This window comes from Aptenodytes forsteri, unplaced genomic scaffold (genome assembly GCF_000699145.1).
Source record: "Aptenodytes forsteri isolate BGI_AS27 unplaced genomic scaffold, ASM69914v1 Scaffold120, whole genome shotgun sequence".
Classification (NCBI taxonomy): Eukaryota; Metazoa; Chordata; class Aves; order Sphenisciformes; family Spheniscidae; genus Aptenodytes; species Aptenodytes forsteri.
The window spans coordinates 2,027,022-2,046,848 of NW_008795938.1; the positions used below are offsets into that span (position 1 = coordinate 2,027,022).

Consider the following 19,827-nt stretch of genomic DNA (forward strand, 5'->3'; position numbering starts at 1 on the left):
GAGCGTGAGGCTGCTCCTATCTGTCTATAGAGGGCCTCATCCGCTCGGTCTTCCTGGTCAGGTGGCCTGTAGCAGACCCCCGCCATAATGTCACCTGTGTATCCTGTGAGCTCTGTTCTGCGCCTCTGCTCTGACTACTTAGTTCCTGAGTGGACTGAATATAACCTTGAATAGTGAAATTCCACATTTCTAACTGGTATCCTGTGAGCTCTGTTCTGCGCCTCTGCTCTGACTACTTAGTTCCTGAGTGGACTGAATATAACCTTGAATAGTGAAATTCCACATTTCTAACTGAGTAACTCTGCTCCTGGAGAAGGCAATGAAGAACCTTCTTGGCATCTGCAGGTGTAGGATTAAATTTGAAATACCAGAAGACAAATCTAATGCAAAGCAGTAAATATAAGTATAAATATAAAGGTATATTTAAATACGTAAATACATATTATTTTATAAATATAAATAACTATATTTTTGTATATAACGCATTACCGTTTTATTCTGATAGGATAGCAGGGGTTGGTGTCACTGCAGAGATGTATATTTTAGAGGAGATTACAATTTTTCAGAATATGTAGCAAGTAAACAACAATAAATGTTATTTAAATATGCTTTGAAGCTTTCAGTTAAAGAGGCAAGACACATAGGTATGAATTAGATGTGAAGAAAAAGTCTCTGTTTAAATATTTTGTCTTTGTATTTTGCAAGGATCCTTGTCACAAAGTCAATTGCGGAATGTCATTAGACCTGCCATTTTACAACCCCCACAAGCCCTGACCTGTCCTGAAAATCCTGTAGTATTTCTAGTAACTAAGAAAGAAGCACGTGTTCAGGTAAAAAGAAAAGTAATTTTACTGGCTAATGTATGTTTGCAGCTCAAATTAAAAAAAAACCAGTGCTGTTTTAAAGCCGTTACCTATTCCACTGCATGGTTTTCAAGAAAGTTCCCGTATCAGTTTCAGTGGAATTGATGGATCACTGACATGGTGTGAACTGTTAAACTCGTGCTGACTGTGTTTGAAAAAATATCTCTTCTCTGCAGGCTGTCTCAACTCTCACATATCAGGGTTCTGTGGGCAAATCAGCTTTGGGGGTCTCTGCGTTTTATTTAGAAAGTAACATTTTAGCATTTTGATTAAGGGAACTGGCTTAGTACACAGCTGGAGGAAGCTCACATATATATCCCTCAGTGACTCTGGACTTCTTGCAGATCTGTTCATAGCAGAAAATAAGCTTGATCTAATTAATTAATCTGGTTTTATTATTCCTAGCTATCTGAAGACAGCTCTTATTCCTCAGCTGAGAGTTCAGTAAGTTCCAAAACAGCAGCGAGGTCATCTACTACCATGAATCCTTCTAGCTCTAAAACAACACAGTAAGTTTTTATTTATTATATTTCTACACCATTTTGTCACTTGGCCTATGGCGTGCCCTTTTGTCCTACATGGTACCAAGCCCATGCTATCTACACCCACACAGTGTTCACTGGTGTTTGTGTGTGGTGCCAGGATTTGTGGGTAGACATGAGCTGCATACGCCGTAAGAAATGGACTCCTGACGGAAATTAGTCTCTGTGGGACAGTTTGTTTCTCATTAGCAACCCCCAAGCCAGAAACTTTTGGTTTGCCATCTCATGCAGCTTTGGCAGTTCAAAATATGTCCCAGCTTTGAATGTTGACAGTCATCTTTGTGTCCCTTTGGAGAACTCTCTTCTGATTGCATAGCTGCTGCATCTCATAAACAGATGCAGAGTAACTCTGGAATTACCAAAATATGTCAGCATATTGGACACAGGAGACATGAAGAAAACCATACAGGATTGATGTGGAAGACAAGGTGAATGCTGCAACTGATGCTCTACTTCCGTGCACATGCCAGAATTTCTGGGCTGAACAACTAGCTGTGATTGTGATAGGGTGGCATCCTTGTGCAGACATGGGTTGACCAGCACGGACTTCAGAATTTCTGCATGAGGAAGCTGACTTCCTTGGACTAGGACGCTGCCCCATGCCCTTGCCTCTGTATATGACTGAAAGAGCTCACACTGGTGCAAAAGTGGGCTATCACCTCTCTCCGGAGACTGGCTCATGAAAATGTTAGGTCTGTGGTTAGCCAGCAGGCTATCTTGTGGGTATTAATACTGCTTGCTGATGGTTGATGAGGGTTATTTACCTGGAAGTTGTGAGCATCAGGAATACACCTGAGATCAGTTATGACATTTCATCCTCCTGAGAGGATGACATTTCAAAATTGTTAGGGCCACAGGTAAACACATTTGTGACGTTGCCTCCTTTCCCCTTCCCACTCAAAGAAGGCAGAGAACATGTTAACTGCAAAGGAGTCTGTTCCAGTCTTCAGGGCTGGATGGGCCACAGATAAAGGTTCCTGCACACAACATTTGGGATGCACAGTGCTGGGTTCTGAGGAGATGAGGGATTTTTAGATGCACAGACAACTTAGATTCTTAATGCTTATCAACAAGGAGAGCATCATCAGAGGGCAGATGCTCACTGTGATTTTGGAAGAGCCAGCCTGTCCTTTTCTATCACAATTAATGCTGTGATGATGCCCTGTGAGGACAACATGGAGCCATGCAGCACGCTGGATTTTTAGGAGATTCAGAATGATGGTAATGTGCATACTGGGAAAGCTGAAGGGAAGACGGTACTGACATCAGAATCAGTTGGTATCAATACTCCAAGTCTATTTACCTTCTGTCACCTGCACAATATCTAGGAAAAGATAGGTGAGTGGCTTTCTCTTGTGAAGTAGGTGGATAGAGAAACCCAATGCAGTGTTTCAGTGCTGACAAGTTACAAGACTTAAAAGTGCTTATGGTATTTCTTTTCCTTTTCTTTTTTAAAAGAGGAATTGCTAATCTGCTTGGGGTATTTGTGCCTCATTAATTCTGTATATCGCAATTGTGGTAAATGTTGGTTTATCTGACAAGTTGAAAACTAATTTAAATACAACTAGGTGCTTACTGCTCTTCTGAGACTGCAGGGGAGTGTTAAGTGCCATTCTTCTGATCCGTATTAAGGGACTGATGCTTTAAAATACTGCAGTAAAATCTTTTTGACATAGCTGTTTTCTCATAGATAACTTGACAACAAGTATTCAAAGGAACAACTTTATTAAGCTCCGTATACATGCTAAACAATAGTGAACATTGCAGCCAGACCTGCTTATTGCTAAGAAAAGGGTTTTTTTAGATTTATTTTTAATTATAAATCAAGGTGTAACTATTGACATTTATCTACGACAAATAAAATGCAGAGAGACTCAACAGCAGGGATTGCTGCTGCCTGCAAACGTCCCTCTTACTTTCCCTCCTCTTCCACCTCTTCTTCTTTATGTGATACAGTTCTGTATAGAGATGAATGAAAACGGTTTGTTAGCCCTCTGCAGTTGCTGCAGCTGTCCATGTCCCAGGAAACCACCAATGGTTCCATTTCCTGAACTGGCTGTAGTAATGAACTGAAAAGGAGAAATCTGCAGTTTCTCGAGTCTGAGTAAAAGCTTGGAAAAGGAGATTGTGTCATAAGTCACAGAAATCTAATGCTGGGAAAATGCAGGCTTCTGGTCATGTATTCAGCTTGGCACAAGGATTTGCTTGGCAAACTGAAAGGGTTCAAGGCCAGCACTGGACCTGGCAGCTACTCAGACCCTTCTGGACACTCTGAGAAGGACAGTACCTGGATCTACTCCCTTTCCATAGTCCCTTTCCAGTATCTTATCCACATTTCTCCTTCTCCCATTCTTCCTTGTTAGTGGTCATTCCCCGAATTCAGTGCCTCTGTTTTGCATCTCCATGGCAACGTCATCCCTGGCACACTTTGTTCTTGTCCTGCAGCAACATGAGGGTAATGAGGTTTTAATAAGACTTCAAGGCTGGCACTTCCAATTAACTGTCTGGAAAAAGAAAGATCCTGCACTGATTACTTTTTCCTTACATTTCTGAAAATAATCAAGATCCATTTCCCACAATATTTCTTTGAGTCAAGGCTCTAGTTTCTGGTTTTTAGCTCTACTGGAGTGCTATCCTTACGAAATGGCTACTGGAGCAGCCTAGAAGTAGCAGATGAAATTTCAGGATGGAAATTGATCACAGTTCAGTGAATTTTAGTGGGGAATTTTCTTAAGAATAAGAAACTCATTAGTTTATACACACTTCAGATGCCTTGTTCATAGTCCAAAACATGTATGAAAGGCTTCAAGGCTGAAAAGAGACGGATTTTCTGATTTCTCTTTCTTATTTGCTCTTAGTCTTAGCAACACATGAAAGCATGAGAATGTTAAGGAGTATTTTTTTCCTTAGGTGTAAAACGGAGATAGCTTGTACTTGGGAATTCCTTCATCCTATGTGAAGAGATTTCAAGCACACTGTAGTTCTGAACACAGAAACTAAGTTTTAGAGGCAATCATCAAAGTTCTGGCAACAAACCCAGCTTATTAATAGGAATATCCTCTGCATGACATATGTGCCGTTAAGCCTTCCCAAGGGTGATAAATGATCTGGAAGAGCAGATAAGTGGTGCTGAAGTATGCAGTTTGTGACAGAACATCAGGTCGTCTTCCTGCCAAGTTGTCCGTCTGGAGCACAAAGAGACAAGAACTTGGATGGTTTTGCCTTTGCCAGCAAGAGATGCAGTGATTAAACTCTACAGGAAGCATGAACAACCTATAAGCCTTTTGTAAAAAAAAAAAACAAACAAAACCAAAAACCAGCAGCAGGAACAACTTCCACACAAAGAAGTTTATCAGGACTTTTCTAGAGACCTCTATAAAAAATGGATCCTGTTAATTTAAAGTGGCTATGTAATTAGCAGGTCAAATCACAACTCTACTTATATTAGAATATTCTTGAAAGTAATCCAGAAGTAACATACTTTTTACAGGTTGTGACTATGTCACTATTTAAAAACACATTCACCACCTTCTCTTAAAACCTCCTGAGAGGCGAGAAGCTAACTGAGAGTAGTTAAACTCAGGGTGGCAATGCAAAAAAACCAAACAATGTTTTTGATCAGGAAAACCTGAGACACGAAGAAGGAGAAAGGGACAGAAGAGAAGAAGGACAAGCGTTGTTTTAATGTAGCTTCTGCACACTCCAGATCCTAAACATAAAGTGATTTATCTACTGCATGAAATTTTCTCCCAGATCTGTATCCCCAAACTATAGTTGGCCAGTGCCAAAGGATTGCAAGTATTTAGTTTTCTTTGCTTCTCATTTTAAGTATATCTATGGAACAGGTCACTGAAAAATGGGAAGAAGATCTTTCTTTCCTGTTTTAGTTATACCTCATCATAAGCCATCTGCTATCACAGCTTTACATTTGTGCAGTATTTATGTGAATTCAAAGTGTGTGCATTGGAACACACCAGCTCTCTGCCTTTCCAAGATGTTAGGTGGATGGCCAAGGAGTGCCTGTAAGGCACTGGGGAGTACGTTACTCTGAAGCGTACGAGAGCTGCACCAGTATGAAGGGATAATTGTTAATTGTTGGTAGTCTTTTGGTAGAGCAAAAGGAAACAGGGAAACAAATGTAACTCATTAAAATTTCTGGAGTAAGACACTTCCCTGAGGAGGAGGAGGCGGCATGTTGTTTTGCTTCTTGTTCTTTGCTTTTAAGGAACATCCTCACTAATCTTCATGAAATACAGTGTGATGCTCTCTGTTCCTTTTATGAAATGTTATGTAGAGAATATTCTCAGATTCTCTTAAAGAATTTGTCTGATTACTTAAGTGGTAATTTTTTGTTTGTCTTTAACGTAAGGTGTGCTAAAGTAAATGCATGAACTTTTTATATTCTTTACAAAGTTCTAAATAGTTCTAAATCCATTCTTATGTTCTTTTGTTCCCACAGAAGTCAGTTGTTTGAAGACAGAAGTGTACAAAACAGCAGCAATTCTGATTTTGTGTTTGGAGAAAACATGGTTGAGAGAGTTTTGGTAAGATCTGTAAATGCTGGCAGACTTTTTATCAAGGTTAATGTACTTATAATTTTTTTCAGAAATTGATCCTTTTCAGCTCCTCCTGTTCTTTTAAAGATGTGAGTAAATATGATTCCAATGACTGTTGAGGAGAAAATATCTAAGTATTTGCTGTAGGAGGGATAGGCATCCCTATCTTCCCCATCCTAGATAAGTACTCTTAACTACTAACCCATACCAGTATGCACCACTTCTCTTTTGCTCATTTTTTGACCTGAAAAAGCAGTTTTTTATATATTCCATGTAAAGTGGGACAGCCACAATAGAAGATAAAAGAATGTAGTCCCCACCGCTCTAATAGTTTCCATCATAACTGTTAGGAGATGGGAGAAATTAGTATGAGGGGAAAATTGAACACCCATCCTAGATACTGTCCAACTATATTGTGCACACTGTGAGACAGCTTAATGGATCAAGTCCTGAAGGAAACTCAGACAAAAAAGTGGTTCCCAAGCTGAGGACTGCACCATTTAAAATGGAATTGAAATTCAATTTCTAGTAGAAGTAGAATGAAAAACAGTATGCATATCTGCCAGTGAAAACGCTTGGCAACCATAGATCTGGGTTATGACTTCTGACCAGGATTTAGTTATAAGGTAGGAGCTGAGCCACTGGGCATTGTCAGGGGCCAGAAGCATTCATTTAGATATGCCTAAGAAACTTTATCTGGAAATATATTAATATTAAAGGAAATTTTTAATTCCTCTGAGGGTTTGTGGTATCTGGGAATTTTGAACTATTCTTCTGGGGCTTAAGTGCTCTAACTGGAAATGAGCTGGTACTTAAACATCTAAGTCTTTCAGTGGATTTAAATCTAGTCCAGGATCCATACAAAGAGACGATTCTTCTTGGTGGAAAATGATGCACTGATTTTATGATAATAAAATTACTTCCACTAGAGACTGAAATTGTCTGGGTCAGTTTTTACTCTTCAGATACTACAATTGCTGATCTTCAGCCTAGCGTGCATTAAATGATTCAATGTTCTGTTTGATATGAAGTAGCACAGCCATTTTATTTAAATAGGAATTCTTATTTCCCCTGTTTCTTTCTAGAGTCCTGAAAAGCATCCCAAACCATGTAATGAAGGTGATTCATACAAAGGAGAAATAAGATCCATGTACATAGAATCTTTTCCTGTCAGTCCACAAGCAAGTAAGCATACTCAGCAAACAAGTACAGTTATCTTTGTTATTATATATTTTGCTGTATCTTAGAGGGTGTCAAATGAGTGGTGGTCAATAATTTTCATCTATTTTCAAGTTACCCAGTCACTAGTACACTTGCAGTATGTGTCAAAATCTGTGTTTGGAAAGCAGCTCCAGTTTGGTTTATGATATTTGAACTGGACTAACTTCAGAATGAATGATCTAGTTATTCAGGAAAGGATAGAGTTTTACAGATTATTATTAAGTACAGAATATTATTATTTATTATTTGAAAAAAATGCAGTGAACTTTGTGAATGCCTTTTGGACCGCATCTTTGAACTACAATTTTAAGCTGTTGGCTGCTTGTATTTTGTGACTGCTTATATAAATTACTTTGCCATATTTGTATCCTAATTGTAGGATTGAAACTTCGATACAGACAGATTTCAGGGTTTTTTTGTGACTCTGGCATGAGCTTTTCTGCTAGGCAAGCCACATAAACTTAGGCTGTCAGGGAATCCCAAGTAGGCCCCTATCTTGAGCCCTCTTGCCAAATTTTGCACCCCTCTTTACTAATGGAAGTATTGGATCCTCTTACTTTGTATGAATGTTCTTACAAGTAAAAAAAAAAAAAAAAAAAAATTAAAGCCTATGGAAAACATCTAGATCATAAAAATATACAAAATTTTGTAACAATGTTGTTCCTTTCAAATCTTGTCCTTTGGTGTTCGGGTCAAGTATTCATTGTATATGTGTTACTATTCTGAATATTGGGATAATTGTCTTTCGTTATTTAGTAATCTGCACAGCAATATGACAGACCAGTTTCATTTGGAAAATCAACTTCTAATTATTTAGGGCTCGTTTCTGCAAATTGTCCCTTGGGGCAAACCTCTGCAACTGCGGAGAGCCCTGTTCAATTCAAAATCAGCCTAAACAGGTGAGATATTTTGCAGTATTCCAGCCTTTTTCTCTTCTATTTACTGCTTTAGCCAAAAACTTATTAATAACACTAATACCAGACATCACAAGGATTACTGAAGTCACAGGCCATCCTATGTGCTAGTTTTGTTGTCCTGAAAATATTGCCTGTAGAGAAAGGATTTCCTCTTTTTTTTCCCCACAGAAACAGCTTTGTTAAAGAATACAACACTAATTGAATCAGCAGCTGCTTTTATTTCCAAGCCAGTGGAGAAAATTCTGTTAGATAAAGTTGAAGTTATAACTGGAGAAGAAGCAGAACACAATGTATTACAGGTGTGTACTTCATAAAGCCTTGATGGTGAGCAGTTTTGTTGTTGAAAAGAACATCTAGATCTATTACAGATTGCAGCAATCTGAAAATAACTTCAGTTTATATTTTAAATTTTAACTTTTCTTAAGATATGCCTCTGTTAACCCATTTTTCTGTAGGCTGCTATTTTCTTTTTCGTATTATATTTGTTCATTTTATAGTTCCTTTCAGTAGGTGACTGCTTCAGAACTTCATTCTACAGTTGTATTTTATAAGCGTACCAGCAGTAACCCAAACTCCAAAATTGGAAGTGATCTGAGTAAAGACTTTTTTATGACAAAACTTTTTTGGGAAAAAAGCAATGCGTTGTCAAAGTAATTAGTTTTATAGTTCATCTAAAATATCAATGAACTTTCTAGCCAAGCAGGACGTATCTTGCTATTCTTCATCTTCAAACTGTTATTTTCTCAGAAAATAGCAATGATGTATATGATTTTAAAAATCTTAACATTGAAAGTTACATTTTTTTATCATTGATTAAATCTTCTGTCCTGTCAGAACATGGAAGTTTTACTCTTTTTGGAGTAGTACTCTCCCAGTAGTGGTACTGGTATCCTGGGCTGCATAATGTTTCTAATGAGTGAGGGAGTAAGACTGTAAAACACTTGCAACAAATTCAGCTGTGCTAGTGGGTATCACAGATGAAGAGTTAATGAAGATGAAGTAATTGAAGAAGTAAACTGGGATTCATGTTGAATGTCTTCCATGACTAGCAGAAAGTTTAGCAGAGATCTGGGAGCCATTTCATTTTAAGTAATAATGGTGATATATCTATATATCTATCTTTGTATACATGCATATATGGATGTATTAAGAGCCATATCAAAAGGTTTAAAACCATAAAGTTTTAGAACCAATAAAATTGACATTGGCTGCCAATTTCCATCATGTATTTCTCTTTCAGATCAACTGCAAGCTCTTTATATTTAATAAGCTTTCTTTAACCTGGATTGAAAGAGGCAGAGGATCCCTGAGGCTTAATGACACTTCTAGTGGTAAATGTGGACTGTTGCAGTCAAGGCTAAGTAAGAATTAAATAACGGAGTAACACATACACAAAACACTAAATAACTTGTACTATTGCTGGCCAGAATAAGTTTAGTTCAGAACATTTAAAACTGAGTAGCTAGTTTTATTTAAGTCAAGTTGCTGAGAATCTTTTTAACATTGCCTGATAAAGGAAGCTGTGTTATGGACTGAGGCACTGGGCAGTTTTCACTCAGTTTGTACCCTCACGCTTGCATATGTTGTTAGGTTCTGTGTGTTTCTACTGCAATGTATCTTTAGCTCAGTCACCAGTCTGACAGTTTGCTCTTTGTTGATTCTGCTTTTCCATGAGCACTGTTTCAAGTCACTTCTGGAATGTTGTTTTTACTGTGCTGTCATTTTTTGTACTGTATTGCACAGTTTCAGCACATTATTTGCTTTGTATGCCAGATGTATTGAAAGAAACTAATACATTTTGGTATTTAAAAAAATAATTAAAAAAACCTCCTCACCATGTCAGGTTTTAGACCAAATTAAAAAGAGTAATTCATGAAAATACTAGTTGCATACAAGTGGTAAAGAAAACTGCTGCAGTAAAAATGAAGATGGTTCCAATGACTTATCATATAAACCTTCTTATTTTAGTTATGCGAAATCAAGGCAGCTTGAGACTGATTCTCAACACCCGACTCTGGGATCAAATGGTTATAAAAAAAGCAAACAGAAAGAGCCTGTGCTTCACTGCAACAGACCAAGAGGACCACTCTATTCAAGTATTTCTGATTCAGGTAAGCAAGAGATAAAAACCCCACCCAAATCCCCATTTCATCTTGGACTCCGGAGACTTGCTGAGGCTTTGGTTTTAGCAAATGGCCTTTTATGCCCTGTCACGCTATGCTTAGCTTAGCTGTTACGTGGCTTTTATTACGAAATGAGTTAGAAGTGCTGTCCTTTGGTATTTAAAAAAAAAGGTGTGAAGATGGGATATGGCCTTAGGACAGACATTTCCAGACTCTGTTTCTCATACCGCTGATGGAATGGGTATCATTCCAGAGTCATATGCAGCAATTACTCTTTCTTACGGAAGCAACACTGTAAGAATTTCTACACGGGTAGTTACGTGTTCATAAGTTACTTTGGTACAAGGCAGCAGCTTTCTGCCATGGTTCTTGACACAGTGCTTGCAATAATCCATCCAGTGTAGGACCTCCATTCCTCAGTTGAGGAGAACACAGATTTTGCAGTGTCACCTTACGTAAGACAATAGTCTTGGGAATCCTGGTTTTCTCTAGCAAGGGCTGATAAGTTGAGAATGGAAATGTGGTGGACTTATTTGCAAATAAATAGCACATATGTCCTAGGTTGGGAAGTGAGAGTATCCACGTGAGTTTAAGGACGTCTCTGGTTTCCCCAGTAGACATTTCTGGGAAGGGTTCAGCCTCCTGGGCAAGAAAAGTAAATCACCACTTCCAGGAGGTGTCACATGTCATACACAAGCAAAGCACCATGCACTGTATGTGCAAGCACTGTAAGACTATCACTTTCAAACAGTGACTGACTTAACTATGGCTGTGCTGCACAGCTGGTCTGCATGTGAGAATTAGAAATGTTCTAGATTTCCAGATGTGCTGCAGTTTTTCTAGCATATATAGATGTAAACATTCCTAAATTCTGTCCTGGCACTTCTGGACTTAAAAAAAGACATGTATTAGGAAACCAAGATACATGACAGCTGTATGTGTGTGGCAAAGGTTGCAGGAAGCTGCCTCTACAGTCGTCACTGAAGCGGCTGGTATCCATCCCTATAGCTGGTACCCAGCCAAACTAACACTGAGACTCCTGAGTGTGGAAGGCAAATTGGTCAATGCGTGAGACACCCAGCAGGCATCACCAAAGCCTTGGCATGTAAATCAGGCTGGACTAGTAGTCAGCGGAGCCCACTCCTCCAAGGCACCAGCAGATATTTTTCACTGCCATTTAAATTTGTTTTTCCCATGTCACATGAATGATACATTTGGTTCATTTATCCAAAAGGCTTCTCATGAGTGAGGGAGAAGAGTCATATGATGCTGACTACAAAGCAGGCAGTCCACAAGACTCCCATTAGATTGGTCCTGTAGTAGTCACCCAGGTTTGTGCAGAGGGCTGACGCTGCCCCCTCCCCTCGTGCTTGTTTCTCCCTCCTCACTTTTGGTGGCATTGGAATTTGTACAGCTATGAGTGAGGCACATCAGAGAACTGATCTGGGTGGTTTTGTTCATTTTTGCTAAGTTAGTTTTTTAGCTTGATTTTATTCACCTGTTTTCACCCTAATGGTGAGGGTAGAAATGAAGAGTCAGAGGATGTATGGAGGTGAGTCCACCCCTCTTGGCAGAAGCTGGAGTTCATGTTAGATTAAAATGACAGAGGAAGCCTGGCTTTTGAATGAATAAGTAGAAAGCTACAGATAGAAACGGTCAGACTGAATAGCTGCCTTTTTCATATTTATGACCCTACGTTTCCTGAAAAGCTGTGTTATCTTGAGAGCTCAGATTTGTCCACTGAGAACTGCATTTGTAGTTGAGACACCTAAACAACTCTGAATTGCTTTCTTCTTTGCCTGGCTGTAGGGAGAGAATTGTTTGCTGCTGCGAGTCTGAGTAGCACAGAAGGCAACCCTGATCTGCTGCTGCTTCCGAATTTGCGTAGCTTTTCCACTGGTACTCACTGAAATGTGTCATTCCAATCCACACAAGACATACTTCTTCCCATTGCCAAGTGACACAGATAGAAATTATTCCACATGATGCACAGAAGTGGAGAACTGGGCTACAGAAAAGACCACATGCATTCAGTTACCCTCTGGTAGATGATTTGCTTCGTAAGAACATAAGAAGTACTCTACTGGCACTTCTGACAGCGCCCAAATGCAGCGCTTCTAGGAAGCACAAGCAAGCATGCCCACTTTGTATGGTCTGTTCACCTCATCGAGCCCCAGTGTCCGTGTGTTGTATTAGGCATGTGAGAGCATGCACCCCTACTTGTTTCCTTTGCTATCTATTTTATGAAGTGATTGTCCCTGAATTTTTCTAATTCCTTTTTTTAAACTTTTATTACTATATTTTTGGCCTGTTGTTTTTAGTTTATACTGTCTGGCCCCACTCTCTCTTGAGGCAGCAAATTCTAGAAGTTCTTACTCACTCTGTGAAGAAGCACTTTCTTTTACGCTGCTCCTCTACGGCTTTCATTAAGCGTACCCTAATGCATTTATTGTGTGGTCTGATGAACAGCTGTACCACATTCAGTTTATCCACCCCTTTTATAATTTTGAAAACCTTAATTATACCCCCTTCTCATCCTTCTCTTCACACTGAAGAGTCTCAGCTCTTCATAAATAGCTGCACCACACCCTTGATCATTTTTGGTGCCCTTCTCTTTACCTTCTTTAATTCTGCTATATCCTTGAGATGTGATGACCAGAGCGGACACAGTACTCAAGACATGGCTGCTCGAAGGTTTTATGTACTGGCAAAATGCTGCTTTGTCTGGTTCCGAATACCCTTCTTGGTGATGCTCACCTTCTGTTCAACAATAGGAGCAGAATTCATGGTATCTTTAAAATTTATAATCACAAATAATTTTTTGTAGTTACGTTTTAAAATTCTTATTTATTCTGTAAACCAAAATGCAATACATATATTAACATTTCAGTGCTTTATTACTTCTAGAATCATAGTCAGGAATTGTCTGGAATATCAAGTACTCAGTACAAACTGAGCCGTTCTTCAGGGGAAATAATAATTTTTAAGCTTATGTTTCTTGTAACTATAGAGAAAATAATCAACAGCTACATATTATAAAACTCAGACCACTTAAACTTGACGTTACTTGTATTTAAATTTATTTTCTAAAATTAATTATTAAGTCTGAATCTTCAATGGATTGTTTTGATTAAAAAGGACAAAATACAGCTCTTTCATTACTTTTGAAAATTCCTCAGTCAGCTTCTCTGTGAAAAACTGTGATTTTTCTCAGTTAGTTTGGACTGTATGCATTTTATCTTCTGCAGGCAAGCTCAAAAGACACTGGATACCTCTATGCAGCAATTCATCACCGCCTTGTGGCACTGCGAAGCTTTGCTGAGCAAGAGCCAGATGCTAATCAAGCGGACACAGAGTCAGAAATAGCTTTTCAGCCATTAAACTGTGATAGCGATGATGAAGATGATGAAAAAGTAACTCAAGTGAGCAGCAGTGGATCAGGTAAGCAGAAACTTTCCTGTAATCCTTTCAGGGTAAGCAATGAATATTGCACTTCTTTTTTTTTTCATGCTGACTATAACTTTCATCTGTTACAAATACGCCTTTCCAGGTAGAAGAGGGTAATTCCTTTTAGTATTTTGGCTTACTACCGTTAAAATGCAAGGTTTTGCCAGATGAAGTATCTACACATCTTCATAGCAGTGGAATACTCTTTTGACAAAAGGCTGAGGGTTAAGAGATCTTAACATTGTCAAGCTTTACCTAAAGGTTTCTTCAGTATATTTAAGTAGAAATGACTAGAGGTATTGAGATACTAGTTGTTACTTGAGTAAGTGAAAGTTGAGTCCATTCACATCAGCGCTTAGGTAGTTACTAATGGCTTCAAGCATAACGTGTTTACAAAGATATTTCTTATGCACTGGTTAGCTTCATTTAAAACACTGATTCTTGATCAGCTGTAACAACTACCTCACTAGGAAATTTGCAGGTCAAGATTTACACACCAGTGTTGCCAGCTTTCTTCAAAATAACAAAAATGTAGGCTCCTCAAAGTGAAGCATACAACTAAAACAAGATACAAGGGGAAAGTTGCTAACTTAATCCTACTCTAGAAGCTGTTAATACAGCTCACAACAAGGCTGGGGTCACATTTGCAGAAAGCAAGGCAGAAACAGCTGTCAGACTTCAAAGCTCTTCTATCTTAGCAAAAGACAAGTCATATTTCTGGGGCGAATTCACTTGCTTGTGCCAAACTGCTACAGTGGATACAGGAGCTGCCAATTACGTTCAATTTTTCTAATAGAAGGACTACAGCAGGCATGTTTGAGTTGTTGCTCATAGCATTAGTTTCCCTCTTCAGCTGAGTAACATACTGTCCTTATATTATAAACTCCTCCTTTTAACAACTATTCAACAAGAATCAAGTCATGTACGAGTAACAGCTATGAGTGACTGTTAGCTTAAGGAAGCAAGTCTTTTTTCCCCTTTAGGCAAGTTTGCAGTTGCAGTTTGCAGTCCTTGTTCCCATTATTAATTGTTGTTTAACTACATTTCAGTAGCATTCAGTGCTCTAAACAAAGCATGATGCTCTTATACAACATTTTTTCACAAGTACCTTTTTTCTGTTTAGGAAATGGGAAAATTATTAGCTCTGAGAACTCCCCGGATTGCTCCCAGATAATCAAACATTCCCTCTGTAATTCCTAAATAAGTCTCTATTGACTACAAAGAGTTTCTGGTAACTTGAAAACTCTGGATGGAACTTGATTCCTTTCCAGAATTACTGATGATAAGAACCCTTTGTTCTTTTAGGGAGAAAAAAAAGAGGGGAAAGGGATGTCAAAGCAGTGTAGGAGCACAGATTTACAAGTTAAATATTTATTTTGATTTGCAGAGACTTCTGATACAAATGTTCAGATGGCAGCCAGCAAACAGATTCTGAGATATGAGTGTCAGGTGCTGTTTTTTCTTGACCTTTTAGTTTAACCATCTTTCATTTATGACCAGTTACTGACAGCAGTTCTAACAGTCCCTTTCAAGTGCTTTTTTTGATGACTTTGAGCATTTCCTGCTTATCTTAATCTCTTCTATTATTCTCAGAGCCATGAGGTTTTAATTTTGCATAGATTTCAGTTACTGGTATCCAAGTCCCACTTTACATGCAGACATTCACATCTTACACATGCCTGTCCCTGGAACTCCCATTTCCAAAACAGAAAGAAAAATATACCTCGTGGGTTTTGAACAGGTTGAGGTCAGTTTTAAATATCAGTATGGAAACGTCCATTGGGATGTAAGAGATCAGATCCTGCACATTTAAGAGCATTTGTTTTAAGCTTTCATTTTCATGCTTTCATTTCATTGAAAAGGATGTGCGTGAATAAGTTGTCTCGTTTTTATTGATGTAACTCAGTTTCAGAGATTACCTCTCCTTAAGACTACTATAAATGACTGTTTCATTACAAGAAATAGTTAGAAAGTATGCCTGCATTTTACTTCATTCCATTCTACCTGTTTTGTCTCAAAAAACCCGATAGTTCTTTCTTTTCTTAATATGGGGACTTTCCTTCTTGTTAAACTGAACTAACACAGTTCCCTAGATTATGCTATATATTTCATGACACTGTAAAAGACAGGAAAAAATAGATGAGAATTATCTCTAGTTCTAGAGACTGAAGAAGAAAGCAAATATGATACACATAATAAGTGAAGTGTTACGAACATTAAAGTGATTCTATATGTTTGCCAGACATTTTTGTAGGAATTTTTTACACAGAATTCCTCATTATAACATCCACAGGATGTTAATGCTCTACAAGGACAGGTGTATAAGTAGTAGATATATTTCTACCATTTTACAAATTCAGTATAGGCATCTACCCTAATATTTTTTTAAGTCTTTAATTGAGTTGCTTTACTTTCAAGTGGAGATATTAATTTCATATAGTCCATAAAGAATAAGTTGCTGTACCTGATATTTTTATCAGATCATATTTCACCAGTTACAGCTTGGATATTTTTACCAACAAATTGCTCTGTAAATCTACGTGGAGAGAAAAAGAACAATTCATCTTTGAACAGATTTTGAGAGTGGATGGGATCAATAACTCTCTGGGAAGTATTCATCTTTTCCCACTGACTACAAAGTGAACTGAGGAGATGAATTTAGACTAGACAGCAAACTTCTAGGCTGACCAAAGTCAAGCAAATCTCTTCTTCCATTTCTTTCGTTGCTGATTTATTTCTGTGCTAAGTATTGTAACTATGTTTGCCTCCAGCTGTCTTTGTAATATCTAGCTGAAGAAAGATCAGCAGAATTCTTTATTATGCATATGAAAAACTTTCTCACGAAATAATTTAACAAATAAAACAATAAAAAAGCTGATATGGCAATGTGTGAATGATTGGACCAAGAGTGCTCCCTTCTGAGGGAAATGCCACTGGCCTCAGACAGTTGCATGACTCTCACCTTTTGTTTTTCCTCTTCTCGAGCTTGTAAGCCTTACATTCTTTGCTCTGTAGTATATCTGCTTCAACAAATAGAACAGAGAATTCCCCTTAGACGGGCATATAGAAGAGTCTAGTAAGGGAGCATGGTCTCCTGGCAGGCAACGAGTTGCACCTGACCCCTGTGGATAAAGAGGACCTAGCACCCTATAGGTCTGTGTCTGGGGCGTGTTTTGCAATGAGTAACATCATGTCAAACTGTTGCCACTACCTCCTCCTGCTTTGCTAATAGCCCTCAACCATCCATTTGGGGCTTTCCTGTATGTTAGCAGATCAGTGTCAGGTATTTGTGCAAACAAAGTCTTCTGTCTCCTGTTTTTTAAGCACCTTCACTACAGGCAGTTACAAATTCAGCACGTGGGAGTATTGAGTTGCACTGCTAATATGCATATATTCCATATATATATTATTGGACAGACAGTTCTCTAACGTAGACAACTCTTGCAGGGTGCCCATCTCTTCCCACTGGCAGCATAAACAAACAAGGTACCTATGTCAGGCTCAAAAAATCATCCTGCCAGGACATGGATCTGTTAGAGTCCAACACCTAAGCTTGCCATTGGTAGCAGGTGATCTGAAGTCAGTACTTAGATCCATAAGTGACTAAGATGTCTCCGAAAATGTTACTCCTTGCTTCTGACACCTCTAAGAGATTTTTCAATGTCTTCCTCATAGCCATAAGGAGATTCTGTTCTTGCTCCAGAAGAATGCATTTTGTTTACATTTAGAAACAGGTGCTGTTTCCATCATGGTTATCAGAAATAGCAGAAGGTTCTTAAAGTGTTGTAACCCCGTTAGTATTTAGAAAGAACTGTTATTCCTTAGAGGCATAAGGCATTTATGAAGTATGAAATGTCAGTCATAGTAGTAGAATAGCATGGGGCTATATGTTGTACGGTTCCTATGATTTCCATCCTTTTCCCTTTTCTGATTTTGCAGGAATTTGTCTGTTTTTATCCCCGAGGGGGAACAGAGAAGCTGGAAAAGTACATGCAAGGGACAAGGATGACAGTGTCACTAGGCAAAGAAATGCTTTATGCATTATTTGTTATACTGCACCTCACCAATAACTCTCTTAAATCTTCTCCTAACTTCATCCTGATTGAGGGTTACTCTCTTTTGATTGAGGTGTCCTCTCTTTCCTGGCATGGAATTTTCTTTTAGAAGCTGTTAGGGTGAATTCAAAGATGCTGGAGTCTAGGACTAGGTAAGTCCCAAGAAGTTTCTCCATACGTAGCCATAGACCTTAAGAGAAAACTATAGTGTGCAAAGACATAGTGTGTCCCATATGGGTCCACCAAGAATTGAATGGATTTTGGAGACTACTGATGTTGAGAGCCGGACAGTATCATACCACAGAAGTGCAACCTTTGTTTTATTTTAGAGATGTCTTCTAGTCCACTATACACGTACCTCCCATGTTGGCCTCATTCGGACTCTTGTCATCTGCTGGTGTTTATGAAGATTTAAAATGTTATAAGAGCTTTTTTTATTTTTAAGTAAACTACTTTTGCAGTTCTTAAAGGAACTACTGTTCAGCAACACCATAGGAACTCCTGAAAAACTGCTATCTTTGACATTTCTTGTCAATCTAATTTAAATTCTAAACAATTGTTAAGGATTCTAAATCATAAATCTAACACACACACACACACACACACACCCCTGATAGTGATTAAAACTGAGGAAAAGTTAAGAATTAACTTCTTCGTTGGAGTCCAAGTTTCTGTATTCTTTCCAGCAGTTATCAGTAACATCTGAAGCAGAGAAGAAAAGACAGCTCTCTGATTGGAAAGGGGGGGGATCAGATTTAATATTCTGACAAACACAAGGCCTTTCATTTCACCTGTAAGAGGTTTAAAACCTTTAGTAAGTATTTAGCGGTGGCCAGATGGTAGTAGCAATTTTTAAGCAGATACTGAGACAGTGATATTAATGTGTCTGGCATTAGCCAGCTATATCTACTTTCTGCAGATGAGTCAAAGTCATAGAGATTATGCACCAGAAACACCCCTGGGTACTTTATGATGACCAGTGAGTTATTTGAAGACATGTTGGATTTCTCAGTTTACTGAGCATCTATGATGAAATGTTAAGACAGTGTTTCCCGTACAGAGCGAGATGATCTGCATCCCAGACACACTGTCCTATCTAGACATCTGAATCCTTAGTGCTTCTGTGCTTATCTTTATTGACATGGGAGGTCACAGGCTTCATTCACTATTCACATGCTCAAATATTTGTGAATAATCCTGTGTTATCTAGTTAGATATTTACCTAAACCAGGAACTGATCATATCCAAACTTTAACCTACTGCTTTGGTATTATGAAATGCCGGGTTGTTTCAAAACACGAATACACTCAAATGAGCAAGATTTCTTAAAATTCTTTTTCAGATCATTCTAGATGGAACCACAGGCAGTCTGTAGTCTGCTCGTGACACCTACCAGAGGTTACAACAGCACGGCTGGGAGCTCATCTTCCCAAAATGTCTAAGCTGACTCATCAGTCCCTGGAGAGAGGAAATCAGATGCATTTTGCTTTATGACTTTTAAGCAAAGATTAATTTTAGGGACAGCTTAAGTTTAATACATTGAAAAAGAATTTAAGATGCACTTCTAAGGATTCCAGTCAGCCTGCTTTGCACTGAGATGGGAATGACACAATGGCTTCCAATATTCAAGAAGTGTTAAAAAGGCTTCAGATTTAGAGTTAAATATATTTAGATGCATTGTTAAAGTAAGCAATTTTATAGGTAATAAATGTTTATTCATCATATTGATGGATAAAACCGCATAACCATGAACTAGTAATATACATGAAGAGATATTTGTTACTTTTCACCTGTTATTTAAAAGATACATTTGGAAAGATTTACATCGGGCTTCACTGAAAACATTTATTTAAAACTGTGTGGTAACATTCAGCATCCTGTTTTTAAGTACAGAATTGGGAGGGGTGGTTTAGCATGACCAAGGCCTATAGAAACAGCCTTCATAGCAAGGTGGTTTTTTGTTTTTTGTTTTTTGTTTTTTTTTTTAATATCTGGAGTTGTATACTGGTTGTAGAATTTTGTTAAAGGGCAAAGAACCACCATCTGCCTTTACAGCCATAAGCACTAGAATTCACCATGAAGAACTGCAAGCCAGTTCTAAGG

General features: G+C 38.3%; 1 protein-coding gene across 1 annotated transcript in view; it reads left to right on the forward strand.

The window, feature by feature from the left end:
- The window catches only part of RANBP3L (RAN binding protein 3 like), a 35,223-nt gene extending 16,113 nt beyond the window's left edge, over nt 1–19,110 (forward strand). Inside the window, exons 8-16 of the mRNA XM_019473639.1 lie at nt 706–830; nt 1,269–1,372; nt 5,865–5,949; nt 7,047–7,134; nt 8,268–8,398; nt 9,340–9,460; nt 10,068–10,210; nt 13,471–13,663; nt 19,067–19,110. Of these exons, the coding sequence (XP_019329184.1) occupies nt 706–830; nt 1,269–1,372; nt 5,865–5,949; nt 7,047–7,134; nt 8,268–8,398; nt 9,340–9,460; nt 10,068–10,210; nt 13,471–13,663; nt 19,067–19,110 (1,034 nt within the window). The remainder of the gene's footprint in view (nt 1–705; nt 831–1,268; nt 1,373–5,864; nt 5,950–7,046; nt 7,135–8,267; nt 8,399–9,339; nt 9,461–10,067; nt 10,211–13,470; nt 13,664–19,066) is intronic.
- The last annotated feature ends 717 nt before the right edge of the window (nt 19,111–19,827 follow it).